General features: G+C 42.2%; 2 protein-coding genes across 7 annotated transcripts in view; both read left to right on the forward strand.

Annotated features, from left to right (window-relative positions):
* Positions 1-11,815, forward strand: part of ndor1 (NADPH dependent diflavin oxidoreductase 1) — a 52,084-nt gene extending 40,269 nt beyond the window's left edge. For all 4 annotated transcript variants that reach the window (XM_069934573.1, XM_069934601.1, XM_069934583.1 and 1 more), the window contains 5 exons: positions 468-582; positions 3,114-3,260; positions 4,677-4,795; positions 7,298-7,392; positions 9,361-11,815. In XM_069934573.1, the coding sequence (XP_069790674.1) occupies positions 468-582; positions 3,114-3,260; positions 4,677-4,795; positions 7,298-7,392; positions 9,361-9,505 (621 nt within the window). In that variant the 3' untranslated portion in view covers positions 9,506-11,815. The remainder of the gene's footprint in view (positions 1-467; positions 583-3,113; positions 3,261-4,676; positions 4,796-7,297; positions 7,393-9,360) is intronic.
* A 6,158-nt stretch (positions 11,816-17,973) lies between these two features.
* alad (aminolevulinate dehydratase) overlaps positions 17,974-27,309 on the forward strand; it is a 75,076-nt gene continuing 65,740 nt past the window's right edge. Inside the window, exon 1 of one of the 3 annotated variants that reach the window (XM_069934751.1) lies at positions 17,974-18,079. Coding sequence is in view for 1 of the 3 variants with exons in the window: in XM_069934767.1 (XP_069790868.1) it covers positions 18,042-18,079 (38 nt within the window). In the remaining 2 variants the exon portion in view is untranslated. Of the gene's footprint in view, positions 18,080-25,276; positions 25,298-27,309 lie in introns of those variants that run through there. The other 2 variants (XM_069934767.1, XM_069934759.1) reach the window with 2 other exon arrangements.

The raw sequence follows: 27,309 nt of genomic DNA on the forward strand, positions 1-27,309 counted from the left end.
CAATGCAAGTCATGCTTAAACTTTTGTGGGACATCATGTCTGTAGGGTTCCACTCCATGAAGGGTTTCCAAGCTAAGTCCTTTCCTTCTCCTCTTGGGTGCCTTTGAACAAGTCATTGGAAATGATTCTGAGTGGCCTTTGCTGACTGGTTTGTTCTCTGTCCCTCAGCCTTTACCACAAGCTGGAAAATCCCATTGGACTGAGGTTTTATCTTTTATTTACACTTTCCAACTACTAGTTTGACATTGTGTAGCATTGTTGATCAAGTCCCTGTGTAGGAAATTGTGGCAACATGAACCTGTGTGAGGTTTGCCAGGACGTGGAACCTGGGTCTTTCAGCCACCCAGCTCTCATGCAAGGTGATCGGTGAAGCTTCTCCCTCATCTCATAAGGATCACTCTGAAAGTCAAATTTTGACCAGAAATTAATGTGAAGTTCCTATTCCTATTCTCTTTCCTGGTTCCCAGGCTCACCCCGGACAGATTCAGATTCTTATGGCTGTTGTTCAGTACAAGACCAAGTTGAAGAAGCCTCGCTGTGGTGTGTGTTCCACTTGGCTGGCATCCCAGGATCCACAGCAGGGTAAGTCTCGCCCTGGTGACTCCATGATTCACTTTGACCAGAGGTTCTCAGAAGTGAAAGGCTTTTTTTCTTTCTTGATGTGTTGGTAGATGTTGACCAGCCCGCACCACATTCCATGCAATGTCTGTACCCAGCACAAGTCTTCATATTTTGATCCATCTTTGACAGTTCCTTGTCAGATGCTGCAATTTTTCCTCACACCAGTGTTGTATCCCTTATATGTTTTGACTGTAAACAAGAAATGTGCAGATGTTGGGGTCTAGTACATTGCACAAAAGGGCTGGAGAAACTCACCAGGTCAGGTAGCATCCAAAGAAAGCACAAGGTTGGTGATGTTTCAGGCCTGAGCCCTTCTTCGGGAACTAAGAAAATCAGGCAAACACCTTAACTAACAATGGTGTGGGGGTGGGGAGAGGGAGGGAATGGAAGGGAGATGAGCACAGGTTAGCAGGTGATACATATACATATAGGGTTGGATACAGATGGGAAGGGGAAAAACAGAAAGAAGCTGAGAAGGGAAAGGGAGAGAGGGCAGAGAATTAAGAAAGGTACTGTAGCTCTCTGATAGGAGGAAGAAGGGACTATGGTTTGGAGGAAAGGAGACAGAGGGATGATGGGGAGAGAGAGTTGAGGGAAGGTGGTGAACAGAAATTGGAAGTTGATATTAATGCCAAAAGGATTCAAGATTTGAGACAGAGTGGTATTGAGTCAGAAGATGTGCCATGGTCGCCTCATGATGGAAGAGGCTCAAGAAGTCAAATAGATCCTATTTTCTATGTGATGTCCTTCTTCAACTAATTAAGGTTTTTTTTGTGATAATGGAGAAGTAGGCTTGGTTTCTTCATTCAAATACATGAATATCTCCCTACCAGATGTAGGCCAAAGATCTGTTCTCTCTCTGTTTCATTAATTGTGGCAGAGAGCAGAACTAGTGAAGGATGATTCAGTCAGTGCAGCTGCCTTCAGCCTATGACTCTTTGGTTAGGAAATGTCAGGTTCTAATTAACTCAGACTTCATGGCAGCATTTTACTTTTTAATCACATTATTATCAACAGACACTAAGCAGATGAAGATGTGCTTTGCAGGGATTAGAAGTTGGAGACACTCTCCTGAATGAAATACAGTCAGTGGGTCAAGCAGCAGCAGCGGGAGAAAAGGAATGGTCAATGTTGAGTCTCAATGAAGTGCTTCTGCCCCAAACGTCGACCATTCTTTCCATCCCACTGATACTGCTTGACTCACTGATTCTTCCAGCTGTGTGTTTAGCCTTTGGTTTAGAATTTATCTCATTTTCCCAGTAGCAGATAGCAGATATTTAAAAAATTTAGACATACAGCGAGGTAACCGGCCCCTTTGGCCATAAGCCATGCCGCCAAATTATGTTCTATTGACCTCCAACCCTGGTACTTTTTGAACCCCAGAGGGAGGAAACTGGAGCGCTCAGAGGAAACCCACACTGACATGGGGAGAACATACAAACTCCTTACAGACAGTGCCAGATTTGAACCCTAGTCACTGGTGCTATAACAATGTTGTGTTAACCGCTACACTAACCATGCTGCCCTGCAGTAGCTATTTTGCCACTGTAGTGTAATTTCAGTAATTATCACAGTTGTAATATTTTTATGGTCAGCTGGGTTCACCAGTGCTTTAATTTAGGATTCTCATCACTGATTTGTCACCTTACAGTGTCATTTCATTGAGCAGCTTGCTAAACTTGCATAAGGAATCATTCTTCCCAAGACTGAGATTAAAAGCACCAGATGCTAGAAGTCTGAAACAAAAAAGAAAATGCCATAAATATTCAGCGAGTCAGGTAGCATCTGTTTCTTCTTCTGGACCGCTGAGATCTTCCAGAGTTTTTTTGTTTCTGATCTGTACATTTGTCTACAATGAACATTTTTTTTACAGTTCTCATCATCTTTAGAACATAGAACATTACAGCGCAGTACAGACCCCTTGGCCCAAGATGTTGTACCATATAAACTTACGAAAAAAATCTAAACCCCCCCCCTACCTCATTAACACTCTCTTTCTTTCGTTCATGCGTCTAAGAGACTCTTAAATCTTCCCATTGTTCCATCTTCCCCCACCATCCCTGATGGAAAGTCCCTGCAAAAATTCTTCCCACATATCTGGGAGAGTCAAGTATTTAACCTGGTAAACTACATCTTAAGTATGGTACATTCAAGATGTTCCCTTGGTTAATGCAGGCTAATGATCTTCCCATTCTGCTCTGCAATATCTGACCCCAAAATGTTACAGAAACCTTTTTCCTTTGTTTCAGTAACCTTTTTCTTTAATTTCATTAAGGTGCTGGAAAAACAAACATATTTATGCAATGTGTAGACTTCAAAAGGAATGGTTAGAGATAGGAGATGGTCCATAATATAATAAGTTTTAATTAAGGCTTTAGGAGACAGAGGTTGTTGGTGCTGCCTGATGTAATCTCACATCAACTCCTTCAGTCACAAACTTTCTTTGGAATGATCAGTTGCTGTGACTAAATCTTCTTGTTCTCCTCCTGCAGGAGATGTGCATGTGCCATTGTGGGTGAAGAAAGGGACCTTGCAGTTTCCTGCAGACATTGAAATACCTGTCATCATGGTTGGACCAGGCACTGGAGTGGCACCATTCCGAGCAGCAGTACAGGAACTTGTTGCCAAAGGGGGAAAAGGTAGGAGGTTGCAGATTCCAACTAAAATGTATTCCTTTAGAGTTCAAGTTCCACACATTCTCACAATAGGATCAGGTATTCCATTTGTTGGGAAGCCTGCCCTTTTATTGGAAAATAAAAGAAAGAATGTCTACTTTCAGGATGCCTGCTTCCTGCAGTTGCCACAGGTGATGCAACATGCTACACATTCTTGGGCCTGTCTAATTGGCCCTGCAGTCCCAGAGTCCAGGGGCAAGGTCTGCTTTGCAACTGGACTGGGAGAGGCCCTGACCCACAGCAGGTTAAGGACACATTAAGAAGCTTCTTGAAAAATACAGTATCTGAGAATAATTAAAGCAATATAAATTTTTAAAGAGTAACTCCATCCTAGAACCTGCTTGAATGGAGTTACTGATCCTATGCCGGTTCTGATCTGCTGCAGAAACAATGGGCAATTTTTTTCTGTCCTCCCCCCAACCTTCTTCCCTAGGATTATGCAGGGACTGACAGAAGGTGAACAGACAGATATGGCCTTCCAAATCCACAAATAAGTCCTGAACATATGCACGTTTCTACAGCATGTGTGCAGCTACATTGTGGGATCTACATTTGAGTGGCTCAATTCTAGCTGCACCCTTTGGACCCACTTGTCACACTGAGTGACATTCAGTCCATTTACAGTCTGATGTTTAGTGATATTTTGCTTGTTGGACACATATTGATTAGGACATGCACAATATTTTTTCAGAACATTTTGTGTCCTCTTGAGATAACAAAGACCTCATTTAATATCACCACCAAGGAAATCATTTCAGACAGTGTTGCACTCTCACTGGTGTGCTTCATTGTCAGCTTCCACCCTATGTTTAAGTCTCAGGAGATGGAGACTTGATCTTTGGGTGGGTAACCCTTCCTTTGTCTTTGCAGATACAATCACCAGAGCTTCTTTTGGCTGAATCTCTGGCTCGCGTACAGGATCTTTCCATCCCTTAAATCACTGATCTAATACTGTTTGTTCAGTTTGAATAATAAGTTGCTTTATATATCAGTTTCATCTTAATGATGAAATATCTTCGCATTGCAATGTCCAATCAGTGTATCCTTAGCGTAAGGGTGTTGCCTTTCTCTTTAATTATTCGCATTAGATTTCTGAACCAACTGGATTTTTCTGTTGATTTTTTAAAGGCCTCCCACAAAATCTTGCAGAGATTAATGAAAGCAATCAATTTTAAGGTGCCCATTGTCTGTTAAAAATGTAGTCTGTGCAAAATTCCTCCCTGCTCCATAGTTAATCTCTCTTCTGTCCATGACCACACCCAGTAATGAGGGCTGTGTGGGCAAAACATGCATGAGAATCACTAATTCCCTAACCTTGTAAGGAAGGGGTGGAATCGGATGCAAGATCCTGCATTATGACAATTTTCTTTACACCATAAGGCAACTATCTGTTCTTTGGCTGTCGTGGGAAGTCAAAAGATTTCTTCTGCCAAGTCGAATGGGAGGATCTGCAGCAGAAAGGCTTGCTGACCCTTTTCACTGCTTTCTCCCGAGATCAGGTGAGGTGTCGGGCTGATACTAGTATTTCATGACTTGAACTGTGATGTGTGAAAATGGAATAAAACATAGTTTAAATGTAGATTTCCTCCATCTTTTTCTTTTTTAGAATTACCTGATTTCTGCTCTGTGCATCTTAATAGTTTAGGTTGTTTCCAAGTTTATTGAGATCTTTGTTCTCCTAAATCTGCTGCATAGAACTCACTTGGAATTACAGGTAAAATTCCCATTGTCTGGAATTCAAGCAACCGGCAAAAAAATTGCGGAAAATAAATAAGATAAAAAACCTGAAAGTTTAAAATTGACGCCCCTAGTGGTTAATTCACCTAATTACATGACACACAATCTCAAACGACCAGAAAATTCATTTTATCTAACAATCCCCATAGGTGCCAGATACCAGGGGTTTTTCTGTATTACAAAAAAATTGTTAATCTCGAAACCTGAGAACTAAAGATCAGGTAAGAAAGAGAAAGGATCCTAAATATAGAGCATCGGAGGATACCGGAAGTGATGAAGATACCGTATATTCTGGCTTATAAGTTGACCCTTGAAGCATCCAAAAAACACATGTTGTCTTATAGGCCAGATGCAAAAATGTAACCTTAAAATTCTACTCAAAATACCACTTGACTGGTTCCAAATTTTTAAGCTACCGGTCAGTATATTAGAAAAAAAATTATTGTAAAAAAACAAATCTAAAATCCTTCAATACCACTATCAAATGACCTTGAAGCAACACAGTTGGGAGATTCTTGGTCCCCCTCAATGACTTGTAAATTAAAATTTGTTTCCCACTTTCTTCATTTTGCTGGAGGCTCCATGATAACACCACCTTCCAGGCACACTCAACAGCTCAGTCAACACGTATTTTTGGGGGCCATCTGAAACACCCGATATATGATAAAACCATGAAATTCAGGCTGAAATTGGGGACCCGTCTTATCTTAAAGTTGTCTTATACGCCAAAATATATAATTATCATACGTCTAAAATAGCCATGGAGAGCAAGGTTCCAGGAAATCAGTGAACAGTTTTAAAGATGCATGAAAAAGCTTCTTAAGTCGGTTTATGTCCACATAGTTCCAGCCTTCTGGAATGTTTATCCTGTGCCATGAGAATTCCAGGATGCCTCCCATGGACAATTGCAGTTGCAGCAAACTGGTGGGTGTTGAACTTCAGGTTTCAGAACATGAGAAACAGCTATGGTTGCTCTGGTCCATCCACATTTGGATCATGTGTTTTAGGAGGTGTTCACCCTGGTACTCCAGAGCGTGCAAGCAGAGTGCTAATGAGCAACAGGCAGAAAAGAGCACACAGGTTGTTCAAGAGATCTCTGATGCTATTTTGCTGTTGAACAAGGTTTTGTTCTGAATTTTAATGAGGGAGAGGATACCAAGACCATCCATCCTGTTCAGCCTTGCTGCGCAAGGGAAAAAAAAATCAGAAGTTAACAGATGGAGGAAATTCTACAGACGGAGGGGTTGGGGGAGGAAATGGTTAAGTGTGATTGAAGTTTCTTGGATGTTGTCTCTGTTGTGCCAGGTTTAAAGATTTCTCTGAGAAGCCACAAAATATCTCAGAAAGATAAGAAGAGGGTAAGCAGTCAGAGGTTATTGTACCCATGACGCAGGTAAATAAAGAGACGAGGTCCTGCACGTGGATTCCAGATAGATACTTTGCTTTGCATGCTATCCAGGCAAGTCACCCTGCATATAATATAACAGGTAGTCAAAAAATAAAAACACAAGTATTGATTAGTGTTGAAAATGAAAGTATAGTGCAAAACATCATCTATTGCTAATGAGAGGCCTATTCAAGAGACTGATAACAACAGGAAATAAACTGTCCTTGAGTTGGGAAAGACTAAGAAGGAGGACCTCAAAGATAGTTAATTGCTCAGTTGTCACACAGTCATGAACATGGAGACATGAATAAAATGCAAGTAAATGTGTGGCTGGAAAGGTGGTGCACCAGCTTTAGATTCCTGAGGCATCAGGACCAGTTTGGGGGACGTGGATCTACACAGTTTGGACAGGATGCAACATTATGTCCTCTTTGTTTATTTAGTACTGGTGGGAAGGTGGTCATTGAACTAATTTGGTGGAGGAATGCTGCATTGGTTAGGAGAAAAAAGATGCACGGAGGTAGAACAAGTATGGAAATTTTAAACAGGGTTAGATTCGAGGATGAATGCAGGGAGGTCCAAGTTAGATAACAATGTATGTGCATTTTGGTAATCTGAACAGGGTGCAAAGACCATGTGAGATTATCAACTGGAGTTACAGATTCATGTTGTTTATTGGGACATGAATACACAACCATCCAACTCAGCTGAGAAGGTTCCTTGACAACCAGAGCTGCTAAAATGCCAATCAAAGAATGAGATCAATAGTGAGAATTTGAGCCTCTGGGAGGAACAGCCATTAAATTGAAATGTTCTTTACTTCCTTGAGATTAATTTCTTTTCAAAATAATTGCAGTTTTATGTGATTACAATGCAGGATCATAAAATATACGTCCAACATCGGATCAGGGAGAACGGAGCTGTCATTTGGGACTTAATTCGGAACAGAAAGGCGCATTTCTACATGGCAGGGTGAGCAGGCCAGAGAGCGATATTAATGACAAACTCCACCATCCATCTCAGAACAGCAGGATGAGTGGATGAGAGTGTGATAAACGATGACATCCTCCCATGTTGCTACAACACTGTGTTGACACGTTTTTATGAGAAGTAAAGATATTCGTGGGGCTGCGCGGTTAGTGTGGTGGTTACTCCGTCAGTGACCTGGGTTGGAATCTGGCGCTGTCTGTAAGGAGTTTGAACATTCTCCTCATGTGGGTTTCCTCTGGGTGCTCCAATTTCCTCCCACATTCCAAAGACATGCAGGGTTAGTAGGTTAACAGGGTGTATTTGGCTGCATGGGCTCATGGGTCACAAGAACCTGTTACCATGCTGTATCTCCACATTTAAAATTAAAATGTCACATTATATTGTTTTCCCCAATATTTTGCACAGGTTTATGCAGCAATATTTGGAATGGTGACATTTAAACCAGAAGCAGGCCATTTGGATTATGCAAGTGCATGAAGCCACATGGAACCCTTCCCTTCCATCTCACCTCAGAACACCACATTCTTCAACTGCTTTTTCCCTTAGTTACTCATTTAGCAATCCCTTGATCGCTTTCATACTCCTCTTGCAACCAGAGCTTTTAATCACAAATGCAACATGCTGCATTTACTGGAAATTTAAAATGAAACAAAGTACTGAAGATACTTACTTAGCAGGTAAATCAATGTCTGTGAAGAGAGAACAGGATGAACTTGTTGCTACAAGCCCACTATTCTTTGAGCAGATGAAGTCCCCTCAGTTCCTTGTTGGCAACTGTCATTTATATAGTTTTACACTACCTTCTTTCATTTAGTCTTCTTTGATAGGATAAACAGAGTCTTCTCAGATAAGGATAACTTTGTATTTTTTGGAATCATGTAAATCTTTTAATCCTATCTCTTAGTGTCTTTTGGAATATGGAGATGAGAACTTTTAAAAACATGAATGGAATAATGAATATTCGTCCTCTGTTGCCTCTTTTGCTGAGAGTTTATCTACAACTTTATCACAGGGCATGGCATCCCACTTCCATTCCTCATTCAGTAGAGAAGTTGCTCCTCCATGATCAGACAATTGTACAGAAAAAAACAGACCCTTCAGCATCCTATGTTTGTGTCAGATGTCATAGACAACTGTATTTGTCCCCTTGCCCAGCACTCTGTCTCAGCCTTAGCAATTTAAGTGCTTGTCCAAATCCTTCTCAGGCATTGTCAGGGTCTCTGTTCCTTTATCTCTACAGGCAGTTCATTCCAGATTTTGACCACCCTCTGGTCATTAACACCTCTGCTAATAACCTACTTCATTCATGCCCTACATAATTTTGTATACTTAAATCAGTATTCCAAGGATGGCAAACCTGCCCTACCCAGTTTCTGCTCATTGCTGAAATAATCCATCCCAGCTTCTGGTGTAGAGTCTTTGACCTGAAACATTAACTCACAGATGCATCTTGAAGTGCTGAGTATTTGTAACATCTAATGTTTATATTAAAGGACCCCAGGCAACATCCTTGTGAATCTTTGCATCCTGCCCAATGCAGTCTCATCCTTTCTATTGTGTGGCAACCTGAACAGTGTACAGCACTCCAGCTGTGGCCCAACCAATGGTTTATAAAATTGCACCATAGACATCCTGTTGTTATGTTCTGTGCCTCCATGAAAGTGAGTAACTCAATGGTTTCCATCTTATCTAACTATGCTGCTGCCTTCAGAGATCCTTGGACTTTTACTAAGGTCTCTTTGTTTCTCAAAACTTCCCAGAGTCCCACCATTCAATGTGTATATCTGAGCCTTCATCTTCCCAAAGTATAATACCTGATGTAATCATGATTAAATTCCACCTAACGTTGCTCTGCTCACTTGGTCAGTCCTTCAATGCTCCCCTCCCTGTCAATAACATTGTCAATCTTCTGTTACCTTTTCGCTTTCATCCTGTTCTTTCCCGTTACAGCAACGCCAAGATGATGCCAGCGCAGGTCACTGATTCCTTGAAGTCCGTTTTCGAGTCAGAAGGAGGCCTTTCTGACACCGACTCTGAGCACCTTCTTGTGGAACTGGAACGATGCAAGAGATTCCAGATGGAGACCTGGTCTTGACGTTACATGCCCTGGCTTGAAGCCAGTTCTGTATTATGTGCTTTCTGGAATTAGGCGTCAGTGATCGGCATTGGATCATGGGGTTCTTGACTCAGGGTTAGGCTCACAACCCTGTCCCTTTCACTCTGTCGCTCACTACTGAAGGGAAGGAGATTGCATGTTGTAAATTATCATCCTAAAAACATTGCCCCATGAGATCGCTGGTCACCCAGGATCAACTGTGACCATCCTGATTGTGTCAATTTAGTTAAATAAAATGGATAAAAGAAGCAATGGGCTGCAGAATGGATTCTGTTTCCCTAGCTTAAGTTGTTGTGCTGATCGTAAATAGTAGGCTCTGAGGTCACAGCTGTGTGATTGGGCTCAGAATTCTTGTGTTCCTCTTATACTTTATTAGATTCAGAGTTGCACAGCATAGAAACAGGCCCTTTGGCCCAACTCATCCATACCAACAAGCTGCATTCCTGCCCTAGTCCTGTATACCAGCATTTGGCCTGTATCCCTCATAACCTTTCCTATCCATCTACCCATCCAAATGTCTTTTAAATGTTACAATTATAACTGCCTCTGGCATCTCACTTTTAAACCTGACACTACTCCCAACAATCCCCATGGCACTCTTTGATGAACCTCAGGGTTGATTTCCTAGATTGATGGTATTGGTACAGTGAGGGCCTGAGGCTACATATTGTGGAGGTAAACTGCTGCACTTCTGATGCTCCATGCTGCCATATGGATGTCCAGTTTAAAGTTGCTAAATCTGTTCTGTCTGCTTTGTTTAACATGAATGTCAGTGTAACGTAATGATAGGGAGGCCTAACACGAATATTTGTCTCCATTATGATCACTTCTAAAAATGCTACATTCTTCCACAGGAGGAAGAGGATGAGGTCATGTAGATTTATCCCTCATGTTGATTGTCTCTTCAGGTACTGTAGACCTAACCTGGAAGGTCTGACCTTCAGTGTCCTATCTGCACACTCTCCAAAACATGCAGATACAGATTTCAGATTCACATTCACATCTTTCCTAAAGTGCCCAGGGCTGGACACAAGAATTCAGTGTGGTCAAACCAGTGTTTAAAAGAGGGGCTTTGTAACATCCTTTCTCTTATTCTCTATTTAAATAAAATTAATTGGGAGCGAGAGTTGGCTCTTTAACTCTTCAAGACTGCTTTTACATTTAATTAGATCATGACTGATCCGTTTGTAACCATATTCCATCAAACCCTCCTCCCAGTAACTTTTCACTTGTCAGTTGTCTGCTTACTGTTTCGAAAAGAGACACTGCTTGCTCTACCCTTTGAGGAGAACTCCAAAGACTTGTGAGCCTCGTATAGAAATAAATTTCATCTCAACTCTGACCTAAACAGGCAAACCTTTGTTATTAAAATGGTGGCTTCTAGATTCACCCACAAGAGGTAACATTCTCTCCAAATCCAATCGTCAAGACCTCCCAGGACCTTGTGTTTCAATTCAGTTGTCGTGTTCTAAACTCCAATGGATACAAGCCGACTCTGCCTGACTTCTCTTCATAAGACAACCTGCCCATTCCAGGACTTGGTCCTTTGAGCTGGCTCCAAAAGTATAAATGTCTTTACCTAAATAAGAAGACTAGTACTATATACAATATGTCAGATATGGCCTTGTTAACATTCTATAAAACTAAATCATAACTTCCTTACTTTTATATTCAATCCCCTGAAATGAGCAACATTTTGTTAGCTTTTCAAATTACCTGTTGTACCTGCACGTTAGCCTTCAGTGACTCTGGCATTATTCTGGCATCATTCTGCTTCAGAGCTATGTTGTCTGAATCTCATCTCCAGTAGGGCAGGATTATCCCACATTGACCATATTAGTCACCACAGAACTGGAGCAGGAGCAATTCATTCTTGGCCCTGATGAAGCATCTCAGAAAATGAGGAGAAAGTTCCTTCAGGCTCCTGAATCAGAGAAATATAAGAGGAAGATAACACTACCAAAAGTATATATTTCTGCACTTTTTTCTTCTTCTGTGAGTTGTAATACCTATCTGGGATCATCAACAAAAATAAGAATCAAACATTTATCATCATACTTTGAAATACATAAATTAACAAGCTAGATGTTTTCTCCTGAGAAAGTGTGTTTGCTTCTGAACTAAGAGAGAAAATGCTTTGTTTATTATCATCAGATTGTACAACATGACAAAACAGTATTTTCTGGTCCTTGGTGAAAAAGCATGCCAACACACAACCAGACATAACAATATGTATGCAGTACATATCTACATTTATAAAAATAAATAAATATTGTTTAATAAATAGAAGAGACTTGGAGGGTTAGCATGAGCAGTTCATTCAATTGTTCAGCAGTATCACTGTCCTTGGGAAGAGTCTCTTTCTCACCCTGGTGGTTCTGGTTTTGATACTTCTGTATCTCTTTCCTGGGGGGAGTAGCTGGAAAATACTGCATATGGGGTGGGAGAGGTCCTCAACAATTTTGCAAGACCTCTTCAAAGATCCTGGGTAGATCATGTTGATGTGGGGGGGAGGGGTGGTGGTGGGGGAGGAAGACTCCAGGGATCCTCTCTGCCATTCTTATGGTCTTGTAGATTGACCTCCGATCCAATGTTCTGCAGCAACTATACCACGCTGATTCAGCCAGCCAGATCACTCGATAGAGCTCCTGTACAAAGTTGTCAGGATGGTGGCTGGTAGCCTTGCCCACTTGTTTGTCAGATCTTTGACAAAGACCTCAGAGCCATGTTAGGGAAAAAAGTGAAGCACCTCAGCCACCTTTCCAAAATGTCTGTACCACAATTTCTTAAATGGCATGTGTGCATAATACTGGGACACTGGTGTTTGTTGTATAGACATAAAAAAATAGGTATTGCGATGAATGACTTGTTTGCATTGACCTGCAGAACCCAGACACATTTGTGTACGTGAAATAGTTAATGTGGCTTAGGAGGGAGCGGCTATTATTGTATCAAGATGCAATAACAAATACTGCATTGTAAACTGCCATCTACCAGTTGGATTGAAACTGTTGAAAAGGGGGCATCGTAACACTTGTTTGGACTGAGCAAAGAAGAAATCGCAGCAAAAATGATCCACAAATTGGCTTTGGTTTCAAGGAAAACGGCACAATCTTTTCGATTCACAGTTACATTCTTAATACTCTTGCTGTCTGATGCCTGATAATCATCAGCATGAGGTATGAACCCTGCTCAGTAAATGATCAACGTTCTGATGACTTGGGTAATGGGACTCATAGTGGCTGTGAGAAAATGGATTTGTGGAATGTGGAAGAAAAAGTAAAATAAAAGTCTTAGCTGTGGTCTTCTGTGAGAATGACTGACATATAATGTGAGGGGAACTTTCCTGGATCCATTTTTTTAAACTACTACCTTGAAGATAATCCTTTATTGTTTTCATAAATTGCTACAGGAACTTGCATCAATTAAAATTTGTTTTAAATATTCCCAGGAAGGGAAGTTTAATGAAAAAATACAACATGGAGAGGTGCGATAGGCAAGGGAAGCTACAGCAGGTTTAAGTAATACAACAGAAATAAACGGTGTGGAATGCTATGGTTGTTTGGAAGAAGGAAATAAAGTTTAAGAAAAAAGAGGCATATGTAAGATAGTCATGTTACTGAAAACTTAGTAAAACATTAAATTGACAAGATATTCAGAATTAGCCGAAGAACTTCTAGAATTTACATGTTAGGAGTGCAGAACTGCTGGATATTACTGAAGACCAAAAACAGTCTGTGGAATATTGTAAACAGAATGATGTTTTATCTGTGAGAGCAACAGATAGGAATGGCTTTTTAATCTTGAAATAGCATATTCACTGGTGTATTCACATCGGATTGGTAAATGTTCAGAGTGGGAAAGCTGCAATGGATCAAAACAAGAACTAGCAAGGACACCATGTTAATGCTAACCTGATAATTAAATACTGGTGTTTAAATGCAATGTGTTTTTACTTCAATCACGGCATCTGCAGACTTTGGTGTTTTTCTGTGGTTTGAATATCAACCCAGTTATTGTCAGTTATAAGAATGGTATCTTGTGATTGTTTCAAAAGATGTCATTCTGTCACAGCGTGAATTTTCGGGGGATGGAGAAAAAAATTCCTTGGGGGAAAAAATGTAACATCCTCACCAATTCATGGGCATCCATTCAAATAGCGAAGGAACGACTCTGAAATAATTGATTTTAAATTTGACTGAGTCACAATTCTCTCAGTGATTCACAAGTTTGGCAAATCAAGAAGATTCAGCTCAAAAAACAAATTTGCTGGAGGAAGTTAGTGGGTCGAACAGCATCAGTGGAGAAAAAGAATGGTCAACATTTTCATCTGAATCAAAGGGTTAATTAGGTTCAATATTAAGATATAGGTTCTACCCCAACCTTATTTTAAAAAAGATTAAGCCATAAAAATGGCAGAGCAGCTCTGTTGTTGGTGACACAGGGAAGTGAAGAGATGCAACACTTCTCTGTGGGGTCCTATTCCCCAGCCATAATGCCAACGGCCCTATACAGATTTTAAATAGCCTGTAGCAGGAACCATCAGTTTTTTTTAAATTCTCAGCTAAACATTGTTAAAATGACATGCCAGAGGACAGTACAGTTGCTTGGTAAAAAGGGACAATTTTCAAAGAAACTGAGGTGAGGTGTAAAGGAGAGGAGAATTCCAGAACTGGCGTGTTAGGTGGTTGAAAACAATGGGCAAGTGAAGAAAATGTCCAATGTTTGAGAACCTGGATATAGAGAAAACATTGTTTTAAAGTTTTTGCACTGATCATTTCTATCCACAGATGCTACCTGACATACTGAGTCCCTCCAGTTTTTCATTGCTCATTTGAGATTCCAGCATCTGAAACTTTTTGTGTTTCTCAGAGTTTTTAAGTGTTGTAGATTTTGTATATTTAAATTTAGACATCACAGCAACGTAACAGGCCTTTTTGGGCCACGAGCCCAAGCCGCTCATTTACACCCCTACAAGCCTTGGTGCATTTTGAATGGTGGGAGGAAGCCAGAGCCCTCAGGGAAAACCCATGCAAACATGGGGAGAACGTACCAACTGCTTACACATAGTGTGGGATTCAAACCCAGGTACCGATCTCTGGTGCTGTAATGGCATTGCACTAACCGCTACGTCAACCATGCCACACAGAGATAGATTAAAGCCAAAACTAGAAAAAAAAATACCTGAAATGCAGCTCAGACTGCCTTGAGAAATCTTTTGTGCAGATCCTCAGGCTTGAAGATAACTTGTTCTGATGAGTCTAAAGAAGCCTACATGGATCTTGGAAGCTTCGTCAGAGGGGAAGGAGGAGGGGTCTAATGCAGTGGATGAGTTGATTGGGATGTTGAACTTGTTCCACTATTTGTGAATGGTTATGATTGATAGAGACTGGTGTTAAGTGCCTTCCTAGATGTTCTTTCTTGATTTTGAGTGGTCATAGTCCAGGGATTCCCACAAATTGGTGTTGATGTTACACTTAGAACGTGATCCAGATCACTACAGAAGGAGCAGGTATGACTTGCAGAAAGGTATCTCCCAGGTGAAGTGGAGTTTTCGGATGAAAATGGAAACCATGAAGGATACCTGACAGCTGTGGTACAAACCACCAATGCACATCCCCAGTCCCCTGATGATCCTCTCTGTCATCTTCGAGGATTATGTCTGGGCTGCCTTTAGGAAGTGAATCTGAGGAAAGCATCCATTCGGACAGAGTACCCAGCCAAGTATTAAAACTCTATGCTGACAAACTTACCAACATATTTACTGATATCTTCAACATCTCACTCAAATAGGCATCAATCAAACTGATGCCCAAGAAGAGTGTAGTAACCTGCCTAAATGACTGTTGATCAGTGGGATTCACATCAACAGTGATTAAATGTTTTGAAAGGCTGGTGTTGAAACTCCTGTCTGAGCAGCGACATGGTTCCATTCCAGTTTGCCTATTGCAGCAACAGGTCTTCAGCAGATATCATTTCACTGGCCCTACACTAAGTCCTGGAACATCTGGACAGCAAAGATGCATACATCAGGATGTTCTTTATTGGCATTTAATACCATCATCCCTTCAAAACTGACCGGCAACTCCAAGACCTGGGACTCAACACCCTACTGTGTAATTGGATCCTTGATTTCCTCACCTCCAGACCACAATCACTGAGGATTGGTAAGAATAACAACTCCACAATCTCCATCAGTACCAGAGCACTTCAGGGCTGCAGTTTTAGCTTTATACCTATGACAGTGTGGCTTGGTAAAACACCAACATCATCTACAAATCTGCTGATGATACTATGGTTGTTGACTTCAGGAAGGGAAGACCAGAGGTATATGATCCAGTGATTGGGGGATCAGAAGTGGAAAGGGTGAGCAAATTTAAGTTATTTGGAGTCACTAGAGACAACACACTAATGTCATAGTGAAGAAAGTACATCAGCGCCTCTACTTGTTCAGGAATTTGGGGAGGTTTGGTATGACATAAGAAACCCTGGCAAATTTCTACAGGCATGCTGGTTGGCTGCATCATGGTCTGGGTCGGGGACACCAATACCCCCAAGTGTAAAGTGGTGCAAAAGTTAGTAGGCACAGCCCACGACATTACAGACACCCCTTTCCTACCATCGAGAACATCTACGGGGAATGCTGCCATTGGAGAGCAGCAGCAATAATTAAGGATCCACACCACCCAGCACACTTTGTTCTCACTGCTAGCATCAGGAAATATAGGTGCAACAAGACTTTCACCAGGAATAGTTGCTACCCCTCCACCATCAGACTACTCAACAACAAAATCAGGGACTGATTTAAGGACTCTTTTGTACTTTTTTCCCTCTCTGTATTGCACAGTTGTTTACATTTGTTTATTTGTTGACATGTACATTGTGTACAGTTTTTATTTGCACTACCATTAAGTGGTAATTCTGCCTGGCCTGCAGGAAAATGAACCTCAGGGATGTATGTCATGTATGTACTCTGGCAATAAATTTAAATCTGAATTGTTTCAGCACAGGAACAGGCATGTCTGTGCCTCATATAATTTTATGGACTTCTGTCAGGTCTCCCCTCTGCCACTCTAGAGAAAACAAATCATGTTTTTCCAAACTCTCCTTTTGGTTCATACCCTCTAATCTTGGGAGCATCTTGGTAAATCTTGTCAGTACCCTTTCAAAAGCCTTCATGTCCTTCCTACATTGGGCAATCAGAGCTGTACACGCTATCTCAAAGTGGAGCCTTATCAAAGTTTTATAGAGCTGCAACACATTTTCCTTACTCTTCTACTCACCTGTCCCAATGATGACAAGCATGTCATTTAATCACCCTATCTACTGCATAGCTATTTTCAGGGAGCTATGGAACCTGACCAGCTCTGCTATTCTTTCCCCTGACATTTGCTCTCGTAATGGACAACACCTGACTTTTTTTGGGATTAAACTCCACCTGCCCTTTCTTTGCCCAGATCTGTAACTGTTCCATATGCCGCTGTATCAATGAGAGCCCTCTACACTGTCCACAACTTCACCCATCTTTGTGCCTACTACAAACTTACATATTACCACAAACAACCAGGTTTCAGTACCAATCCCTGCGCTGATTATGGAACAATAGCCAGAATAACATCCTTCCACCATTCCCTTCTGTTTAATATGGCCACATCAATTCAGAATACAATCAATTCATTGTTTTCCCTGCATCTTCACCTTCTGGGTGAAGGAAGCCTCCCCTTCCTTCACAGAAATCATCCTCCGTGTGATGCGCTGCTTTGGGAGAGTCTGGTAGTTGAAGGTGAACAGGTCTTGATGCTGGAGATGTTGGCCTGGTAGAGGACTTGGGAATTGCATCTCTTGCCAATTTATTTAAAATATTGATGGTACTTCTCTGAGAGAAGGATGAGATGATGGATACATTTTGAACAGTAAGTTTAAAAAATAGGTGACCTTTAAAAATAGAACGCAAGAATGTTTTACTAATGTTTCATAAAAGTATGGTTAGGCCCCAGTTTAAATATTCAATTTTGGGTACTGTAATTCAAGACATGCATTCTGCCGTGCGGAGAATGCAGAAGGGATTTACTAGACTGGTATCAGCGATGGTGGACTTCTGAAACCTGAAGAGGTGAGAAATCCGACTTGTTTTTCCTGCAGTGAGCGAAGGTTAAAGGATAGAAATGAGATGGTCAAAATTACGAGGGATTTAGTTCAACAGAACAAGTTTCCAGCAGCAAAAACGTCGAAAACCACGACACTGATGACAGGTAATTAACCACAGAGCCATCGTGACGTCATTCAACGTGGATGGAAACAGATACATAACAAATCGCTGCTGATGTCAGTGCGAGAAAGAAGCCCATCAGCACTGGGCATCAATGTCACGTGGCCACAGACCGACGCCGAGTTCCATTGGTCGGTCTTTTCAACCAATCACATGCCCGCAGCCCACACACCTACCGGCTCTGCCAATGCTACACCACGATGACAAAAGTAACCACCAATTAGGAGCGGCCAGGGCGGGGTTACGATGTCCGGGTTCTGTGGCCTTCACGAGCAGCCGATGAGGTAAGAGATCAGCTTGGGGTAGTGCAGGAACGGTGGGGAGCGACGCGCACCAGGGGAACGGGGTCAGGGTTGGGCACCGGCTCGGGGGACGGGGTCGAGAACGACTCCGTCTGTGCGAATGCGAACCAAGGACACTCAGACAAATCAAGATTCAGTTTTGTCATGTCCACAAGATGCCCAACAATCTCGGCTTTGCCATAAAACACGACAGCACAGAAACAGGCCCTTCAACCCATCTAGTCAATGTAGTCCTATTGACCTGTACCCCTGCTAGGACAAACAAAGAATCTTCAAGGGATGCAGCGCCATTATTAAAACAAGTCAAGTGTATTGTCATCTGTCTGCACATGTGCAATCGGATGAAACAGCTTCTCCGGTCCTCAGTGCATAACGCAGGCACACAACCAGGGATACAGACAAACAATACATATGCAGGACAAGTATTCGTATATACAAATAAATAAATATTATTTCGTGAATTTGAGTCTCTCGTATGGTGAGACAATTAAAATTCTGCCCATGGGAAAAAACTGTTCCTCAGTTTGGTGGTGCTGGCTCTGATGCTCCTGTATCTCTTCCCCGACAGGACCGGCTGAAAGATGCTGTGTGCAAGGTGGAAGGGGTCCTCAACAGGCCTTTTCACATCACATTGTAAAATGGAGATTCCCTGGAAATTTTCCCAGGAACCCTCCTGTGAGTCTGGGTCGGCCCAGACCTACCTTGATGGTAGGGCCGCGGCCCCAGGAAATGTTCCCGGACCATCCTCTCTCTCCCCCTGTGGTGTGAAGAGCCAAATGGCCAAGCAGGGAAGCCTCATGCTGTTAAAAGATACCACCGGAGAACAGTGGGCCGCTTCGGCAGCACAATGGTGGATGAGTAGCAGTCCCCATTAACCATAATCGCTCATACAGCTCTATTTCCCAGAACGGTTCCCGCTGAGTGAGGGATTATGGGAAATGAAGTCGACTATTCATCCTGCATTGCGTCACCGTCGCAACCTGCCGAAGTGGCCCTGAAGTGTGGGGGTGGGCGACCGACCAACGGAGGGAGGGAGCCATCGGGCAAGCGACTGACCTACCGGCGGAGGGAAGGGAGGCAGCCGGCGAGTGACCGACCGACTGATGGCCCGGAGGAGGGAGCGGATGAGCAACCAATGGGCAGGCAATTGACGGACGGTGGGGGAAACTTGTGCTTACTTCTCTGAGCACATAACATGTTATCGGTTGGGGGCGGGACTCCCGCTAAATTGCCACAGAGAGCAAATTCCCAGGAATTTGGACCGCAGTGAGAAAGGCCCGGAAGGTCCTGTATTCCTGGGAATTTCTCCGGGAAAAGTAGGGTCACCGCCCACCTGCGGTGTGAAATTGTCTAATGATTTTGCTTGCCCTCTTCAGACATTGATCTTGGTAGATCAATTTGATCAGGGGAGGGAGTCCAGTGATCCTCTCTGCCACTCATAGCCTTTTAGATTGACCTCCAATCCATTTCTGTGTAGCAACCATGCCACACTGTGATACAGCTGGCTAGGACACTCTGGTTAAGCTCCTATGGAAGGTTGACATAATGGAGCCTTGCCCACTTCTGTCTTCACAGGAAGTGCAGTCACTGTTGCAGCTTCCTGACATATGAGGAGTTGTGAGTCCACGATAGGTCACTAGTTAACAAGAAAGAAAAGAAAAAGCAAGACCCTTTAGCGGGCTGTGGATCTTGCAGCCTCTTCCCATGTCCCCACCTCCGGTGCCTCCCGATTACCTCCCATAGTTCAGCAGTAAACCTGAGTTCGAGGTCCCATATCCAGATCGCACCTCCTTGACACCTTGTTCCCAATTTTCCCGAATCGTTGGGAAGCTATTGGTGCTCAAGGGCTTTCAGGAGACTGGTTTACCATCGCAGCTACAGAAATACTGGAGCTGGTTCTTGGTTCCCAGAGCCATTTGCCAGCAGCCTAGCATGAGGCCTTCAGCTGCCAAACCAGAGCTCACATCTGCCATAGCAGCCGCTCCATCTAGCAATCCAGTGGGACTGACAGTAGAGCAGGAGTTGGCTGTCAGGTGGATAATCTGTGAGGTGCTGCACACCTTGTGCGGCTTATGATGGACTTCCAGTTTAAACAGCAGCTGCTGAGAGTCTCAATGCTTTCCCAATTGCTTTTAACATTGCTGATCAGATCAGGGAGTCTGCTTCTGGGTCTGTGAACACTAATGCTGGCCCCTAGTTGCCAACAGTTTATTTTCTACCTTACTGTTGCTTAAGTCTCAACTAAATTGTTTCTCTCTCTTTCTCAGTTCTGAGGAGGAGTCAACAACCCAAAACTAACTTTTTCTTTCTTCACAAATTCTACCTGACTCACTAATTCTCATATTTTCTGTTTTTATTTCAGATTTCCAGTTCAAATGTTCATATGCTATTATTTGTATTTGGTTGCAAAATTTAATGCCATTTCTTTGTTGGGTGCATTAATTACATGATCACACTGATAGGGAAATTGATGCTGTTGGCCATGGAGATTAGGTTTTATTATCCTATCAGTGGATTTTGCGGAGTCAACAGTGTCGTATCTCTCAAGTCTTTTGAGGTGTCTGCTATATGTAGCCAGTGTCTCAGAAGCACACCAGAGAGTAGAGGTCACAGTGTCCTAGTAGACCATGAGTACAATGAGATTCCACATCTGGTATGGGAAATGACTGGATAATTTACAAATTTCACCAAAAAAAGTGCACACACAAACAAGAAATGTAAAACCATTACAAAAATAGTGAAAACCCTCCATTTACACATTCTCTGGTGTAGTGTCATTTGGCACTAAAAAGAATAATGTCTATCAAAAAAAGCAACATAAATTATGATGATCTGTACCAGGATTGGTCCTCGTCTTTAAATGCTTTTTCTTCAAGTGACCAAAAGCTGTGCTGGGATAATGATGGTAAATATCATTATCAATTTGTGCATTTTTTTTCACCACTGCATCGGTCATCTCTCAATACAGTATCTATCTATTCTTTTTAATTAAAAAAAAATTTCACCATACAGGACAGTAACAGGCCCTTCCAGCCCACAAGCCTGTGGCCCCCTATTCTTTGGCTTGGCTTCGCGGACGAAGATTTATGGAGGGGGTAAAAGTCCACGTCAGCTGCAGGCTCATTTGTGGCTGACTAGTCCGATGCGGGACAGGCAGACACGGTTGCAGCGGCTGCAGGGGAAAATTGGTTGGTTGGGGTTGGGTGTTGGGTTTTTCCTCCTTTGCCTTTTGTCAGTGAGGTGGGCTCTGCGGTCTTCTTCAAAGGAGGTTGCTGCCCGCCAAATTGTGAGGCGCCAAGATGCACGGTTTGAGGCGATATCAGCCCACTGGCGGTGGTCAATGTGGCAGGCACCAAGAGATTTCTTTAGGCAGTCCTTGTACCTTTTCTTTGGTGCACCTCTGTCACGATGGCCAGTGGAGGGCTCGCCATATAACACGATCTTGGGAAGGCGATGGTCCTCCATTCTGGAGACGTGACCCACCCAGCGCAGCTGGATCTTCAGCAGCGTGGACTCGATGCTGTCGACCTCTGCCATCTCGAGTACTTCGACGTTAGGGATGAAAGCGCTCCAATTAATGTTGAGGATGGAGCGGAGACAACGCTGGTGGAAGCGTTCTAGGAGCCGTAGGTGATGCCGGTAGAGGAACCATGATTCGGAGCCGAACAGGAGTGTGGGTATGACAACGGCTCTGTATACGCTTATCTTTGTGAGGTTTTTCAGTTGGTTGTTTTTCCAGACTCTTTTGTGTAGTCTTCCAAAGGCGCTATTTGCCTTGGCAAGTCTGTTGTCTATCTCGTTGTCGATCCTTGCATCTGATGAAATGGTGCAGCCGAGATAGGTAAACTGGTTGACCGTTTTGAGTTTTGTGTGCCCGATGGAGATGTGGGGGGGCTGGTAGTCATGGTGGGGAGCTGGCTGATGGAGGACCTCAGTTTTCTTCAGGCTGACTTCCAGGCCAAACATTTTGGCAGTTTCCGCAAAGCAGGACGTCAAGCGCTGAAGAGCTGGCTCTGAATGGGCAACTAAAGCGGCATCGTCTGCAAAGAGTAGTTCACGGACAAGTTTCTCTTGTGTCTTGATGTGAGCTTGCAGGTGCCTCAGATTGAAGAGACTGCCATCCGTGCGGTACCGGATGTAAACAGCGTCTTCATTGTTGGGGTCTTTCATGGCTTGGTTCAGCATCATGCTGAAGAAGATTGAAAAGAGGGTTGATGCGAGAACACAGCCTTGCTTCACGCCATTGTTAATGGAGAGGGGTTCAGAGAGCTCATTGCTGTATCTGACCCGACCTTGTTGGTTTTCGTGCAGTTGGATAATCATGTTGAGGAACTTTGGGGGACATCCGATGCGCTCTAGTATTTGCCAAAGCCCTTTCCTGCTCACGGTGTCGAAGGCTTTGGTGAGGTCAACAAAGGTGATGTAGAGTTCTTTGTTTTGTTCTCTGCACTTTTCTTGGAGCTGTCTGAGGGCAAAGACCATGTCAGTAGTTCCTCTGTTTGCGCGAAAACCGCACTGTGATTCTGGGAGAATATTCTCGGCGAGACTAGGTATTATTCTATTTAGTAGAATCCTAGCGAAGATTTTGCCTGCAATGGAGAGCAGCGTGATGCCCCTGTAGTTTGAGCAGTCTGATTTCTCGCCTTTGTTTTTGTACAGGGTGATGATAGTGGCATCACGAAGATCCTGAGGCAGTTTTCCTTGGTCCCAACAAAGCTTGAAAAACTCATGCAGTTTGGCATGCAGAGTTTTGCCGCCAGCCTTCCAGACCTCTGGGGGGATTCCATCCATACCTGCTGCTTTGCCACTTTTCAGTTGTTCGATTGCCTTATATGTCTCATCCAGGGTGAGGACCTCATCCAGCTCTAGCCTTAGGGGCTGTTGAGGGAGCTAACACCCAATTAACCTACCACCTCCATGTTTTGAAAGGTGGGAGGAAACGCATGTAGACACAGGGAGATAATGTTGGATTCGAACCCAGGTCACTGTGCCACCCCAATATTATATTTATTATCTCTCTCTCTCTCCACAAAAATGTCATTGAACCTCGACGTTGTCCTTGTGTATATGATAATATAGTGTCATCATTGTGATTTGGTGGTTGTTATCTCCTGAGGTATGGAAGTTTTGTGAGGTAATTGGATCTTAATGCCATGAGCATTGGCCTGGGAGAGGACATTGATTTTGGGTCTGAAATTAAACTGGAAAAGTTCAACTAGAGTTGATATTTTGAGGTGTAATAAATAGAGAGCTAAAATAGATATTGTATCTGCTTTAGAATCAATAATAAATTCATACGGTAACAAATGGAGTCTTGGCATGGAAACTATTGACTTGAAGTGATTTATTGTGAGTTAATAAGTTTCTGATTGAAGTATGATCATTAGGACATTTTTGTATTGTTACGAGTCCAAAGGACCCCAAAACGCAGCAGCAATAGGCGTTCACCAAGACAAGTAGTTACTTAAAACAAAAATTGTTTTTAATTATCTTTAAACATGAAAACAGAATCAAACTTTAACTTATCTCTATTAACTTAACTGAACCCACCTTAACCCCCTTCTAATTCTAAGCGCACATGTATGGGATGTGTGTGTAAATGGAAGAAAAGTTCTTTGGTTCACAGTTCAATCTCACTTCTCCTTCTTCCAAGTTCTCTGGTTGCAGGCAATTCTTATACTGTGCACAGAATTTAACATGTATAAAGTTCACCAGGCTCTGCTGCTCGAAAGGTAAATGTTTACCGCTCAGGAAGGTTCTCGTAGGGTCGGCAGAGAGAGATTTGTTGTTCCAGGATTTCCATAACTGAGGTACCACCTCAATGTCTTGCTGATGAAACTTGCCCCATCAGGGTTCTCCAGATGATGACCTCTTTCTTTCAGGCTATCACAGAGTTCCTTTCTGTTCCACTTATTCCAAGAGAAACACCAGACAGATAGCACTTCCTGCCATCCGCGTCTCTGGAGTTTGTTTCAGTTCCAACAAGCTTCTGCTTGTTTCAACTGTCTGTCTCTCTCTCTCTCTCTCTCTCTCTCTCTCTCTCTCTCTCTCTCTCTCTCTCTCTCCAAATGCCAGAAAGCCCATGTGACTCTCTCACTTGCAAAACCCTTGATCTTCTCCACCAAACAATAGGAGTTAGTCTTCTTGGTCAAGCTGTTGTCTTAGGTAAACAAAAACCCAGGAGTGACCCTTTTTGTGCACCCTGTCAAAACCCTTGCAAAGAGCTTTTAACAACCAGAGCATCTCCTGTTTGTTGCTTCAGAAATTATTTGCTTGATCTGGAACTGGGCCTCCGATTGGCCGAACCAAGTGCAGGGCTGGTTGGTCCAGAAGGCCGGGAGCTTTGATGCTATAGCACTTGTGAAATATAAAGCGTTCACAATCACTACTCTGGAGACAAAGTCTTGGAGAACAGGTTCAGCTTCATTTCGAGTCTGCAGAGTCGGGTGTCTCTGGTCTGGAGACACACTGGAGGTTCAGAATCATCACACTTTTGTACAGGCCCGCGCTCACATCACCCCACCTTCATTTACCTTCTTCCAATCAGAATCCCAATACATTACAACATTCTCCTTCTCCCTTCCATCAATTCAGGTATCACTCAGTTCCTCCCTCTTCATACATCACATGTTATGTTAATTAGTTCATTCCCTCTTTAGGAGCGTCTTAAGTTAATATTCATGTCTCTATTAAGCAAGCGCAGTACTAGCTATAAACTACCTTAGGTTACTGTACCAGCCTGAATCAGATCCTTGCATCCTTGGTGCTCCTGATAAGAAAGGGCCCACTAGCCAGTACTGTCTACTCTTAAGCTTTTATCTACATACTTTGCATTCCATTACTTTTCACAGAATGGTGGGAGTTTAATCATTTTCATCCATATTTCACAGCGCCTAATGCTGCAGGGTCCATTTGGCTGAGTCTTTAGGTCATGGAGACTCATCGGGGTCACCACTCTAGTGTGCTGAGAGAGAGGGGTTGAACAGACTGGAGACGCAGGCTGTTAGCTCAAGTGTCACAGCAGAGTGTTTATTCAAACATCATTCCCTCGCTTATCAGGTCGGCATTCAGACCTCACATACATCCCGCCGTTTGTGTCACACTGGCGTAAGTGCGCACGCCAACTTACATTCTGGAGCAGAAGAGACGGACGTGCATCACCATCTTTGTTGCGACTGCCCTGCCGATCACACGTAACAAGTAGGGCCGTTTCGTCACGGCAAAACTGCACATCGCTAAATGAATCCTTTGTACAGAATGTCTTTTTTTTAAAGTAGAAGGAAGACAAAATGTACTGGTTGGGAGAGATTTTAATTTTTGTTTCAATCCCATCCTTGATAAATCAATAAAGATAGTGACAAAGGCAAAAAGTGCAAAAGTTACTTTATCTTTTATGAAGATTTTAAACCTGGATAGATAAATGGAGACAGTTACACCCCAGGACGAGAGATTATTTGTTCTACTCAAAAGATCACGATTCTTATACAAGAAATGGTCTTTTTCTATTGTCTTCACAATTGAAAAACAGAATGATTGAAACAAAATAACTAACCCGACCATTATCTGACCATGCTCTGCTGACTTGAATGATAATGATGTCAGAAAGGTAAGAGAGTGTTCATAGGTGGCATCTTAATCCTACACTGTTGAGAAGGACAGATTTCTGTCATTTCTTTTGGGGACAAATAGAATTGATTTTTGAAATAAATCGACCCTTTACTAATGATAGTTTTATTTTAAAAATGGGATACTCTCAAGGAGAAAGATATCACAGAGTTGGAAAAAGAATACCAGAGAACAAATTTGAAAGATAAATACAAAATTTTGGAAAATAAAAAATTGAAATATAATATTAATATAAAAAACTATTTTAAAATCAAAGCAGAAGTATTACGAATTGGGAGATAGAGAACATAAAGTTTTGTTATGGTAATTAAAGGCAGAGGGGACATCAATGATGATCAGTGTAATTCAAATAGAGTCTGAGAAATTAACATGCAGTCAGAAGGAAAACAATGAAACTTTTAAAAATTATTATACAAAACTGTATAAATCAGAATTGCTGGGGTATTCTAATGGGATAGGTGAATTTTTCTCGATGATTGAGCTCCCAAAATTGGCAAATAGAGATCAGCTGGAATTGGATGCCCCCTTTCCGAGAGAGGAGATTGAAAAAGCCCTGAATACATTACAGGCAAATAAATCTCCATGAGAAGATGGTTATCCATTTGAATTTTACAGACAATTTGATACCTAGGTGATAGAGACTCAGATTCTACCAGATTCCTTCTCAAGAGCTATTATTACGGTACTACTGAAAAAGAAGAGATCTGCTAAATCCATCCTCTTATTGTTAAATGTGAATTACAAAATTTTGGCCTAAGCACTAGCTAATGGATGTGGGCAATATCTACCTAAATTGATAAATCCAGATAAGGTAGGCTATGTTAGAAAAAGATAATTTTGGGCTGACTATTTAATATAATTAATTTGGCTAAATCTAAAGTGAACCCAAGAATAACTATCTCTGGATGCAGGAAAGGCATTTGACAGGCTAGAGAAGCTGTTCTTATTTAAAGTATTAGAAAAGTTTGGAATAAACCAAGTATTTATTGATTGGATAAAAACTACCATAAGCCAAAGGCCAAAATTATAATTAATGGACAGATGTTGTCATTGTTTCCTTTGAGTAGATCCAACAGGCAGGGGTGCCCACTGTCTCCAGGTCTCTTTGTTCTAGCAATTGAACCACTAACAAAAATTATAAGAGGGGACCCAGATATAAAAGGATTGAGTTGGCCAGGGAGAGCATAAAATTAATTTATTTACAGATGATATGCTGTTATGTTTTTCTGATCCAGACAAGTCTTTGGCCAAACAACAGACCACGCTGGAGAATTAATGAGAGAATTTCAGGTTACAAAATTAATTTGGAGAAAAGTGAAATTATGCCAGTAACAAATTTTGATTATGAAAGATATCAAAAAGGAAACTGGTTTAAATGGAAACTGGAAGGAATTAAATATTTAGGAATAATGGTAGATAATAATCTACAAAACTAATGTAAGATTAACTATCTCCTTTTGCTTGGAAAGCTAGAGGCGGATTTACAAAGATGGCAGGACCTGCTATCACTTTAGTTGGCAGGGTTAACTGTGTAAAAATGAAAGTGATGCCAAGACTATAATACCTTTTCCAGTGTTGCCTATTTC

This window comes from Narcine bancroftii, chromosome 1 (assembly GCF_036971445.1).
Source record: "Narcine bancroftii isolate sNarBan1 chromosome 1, sNarBan1.hap1, whole genome shotgun sequence".
Classification (NCBI taxonomy): Eukaryota; Metazoa; Chordata; class Chondrichthyes; order Torpediniformes; family Narcinidae; genus Narcine; species Narcine bancroftii.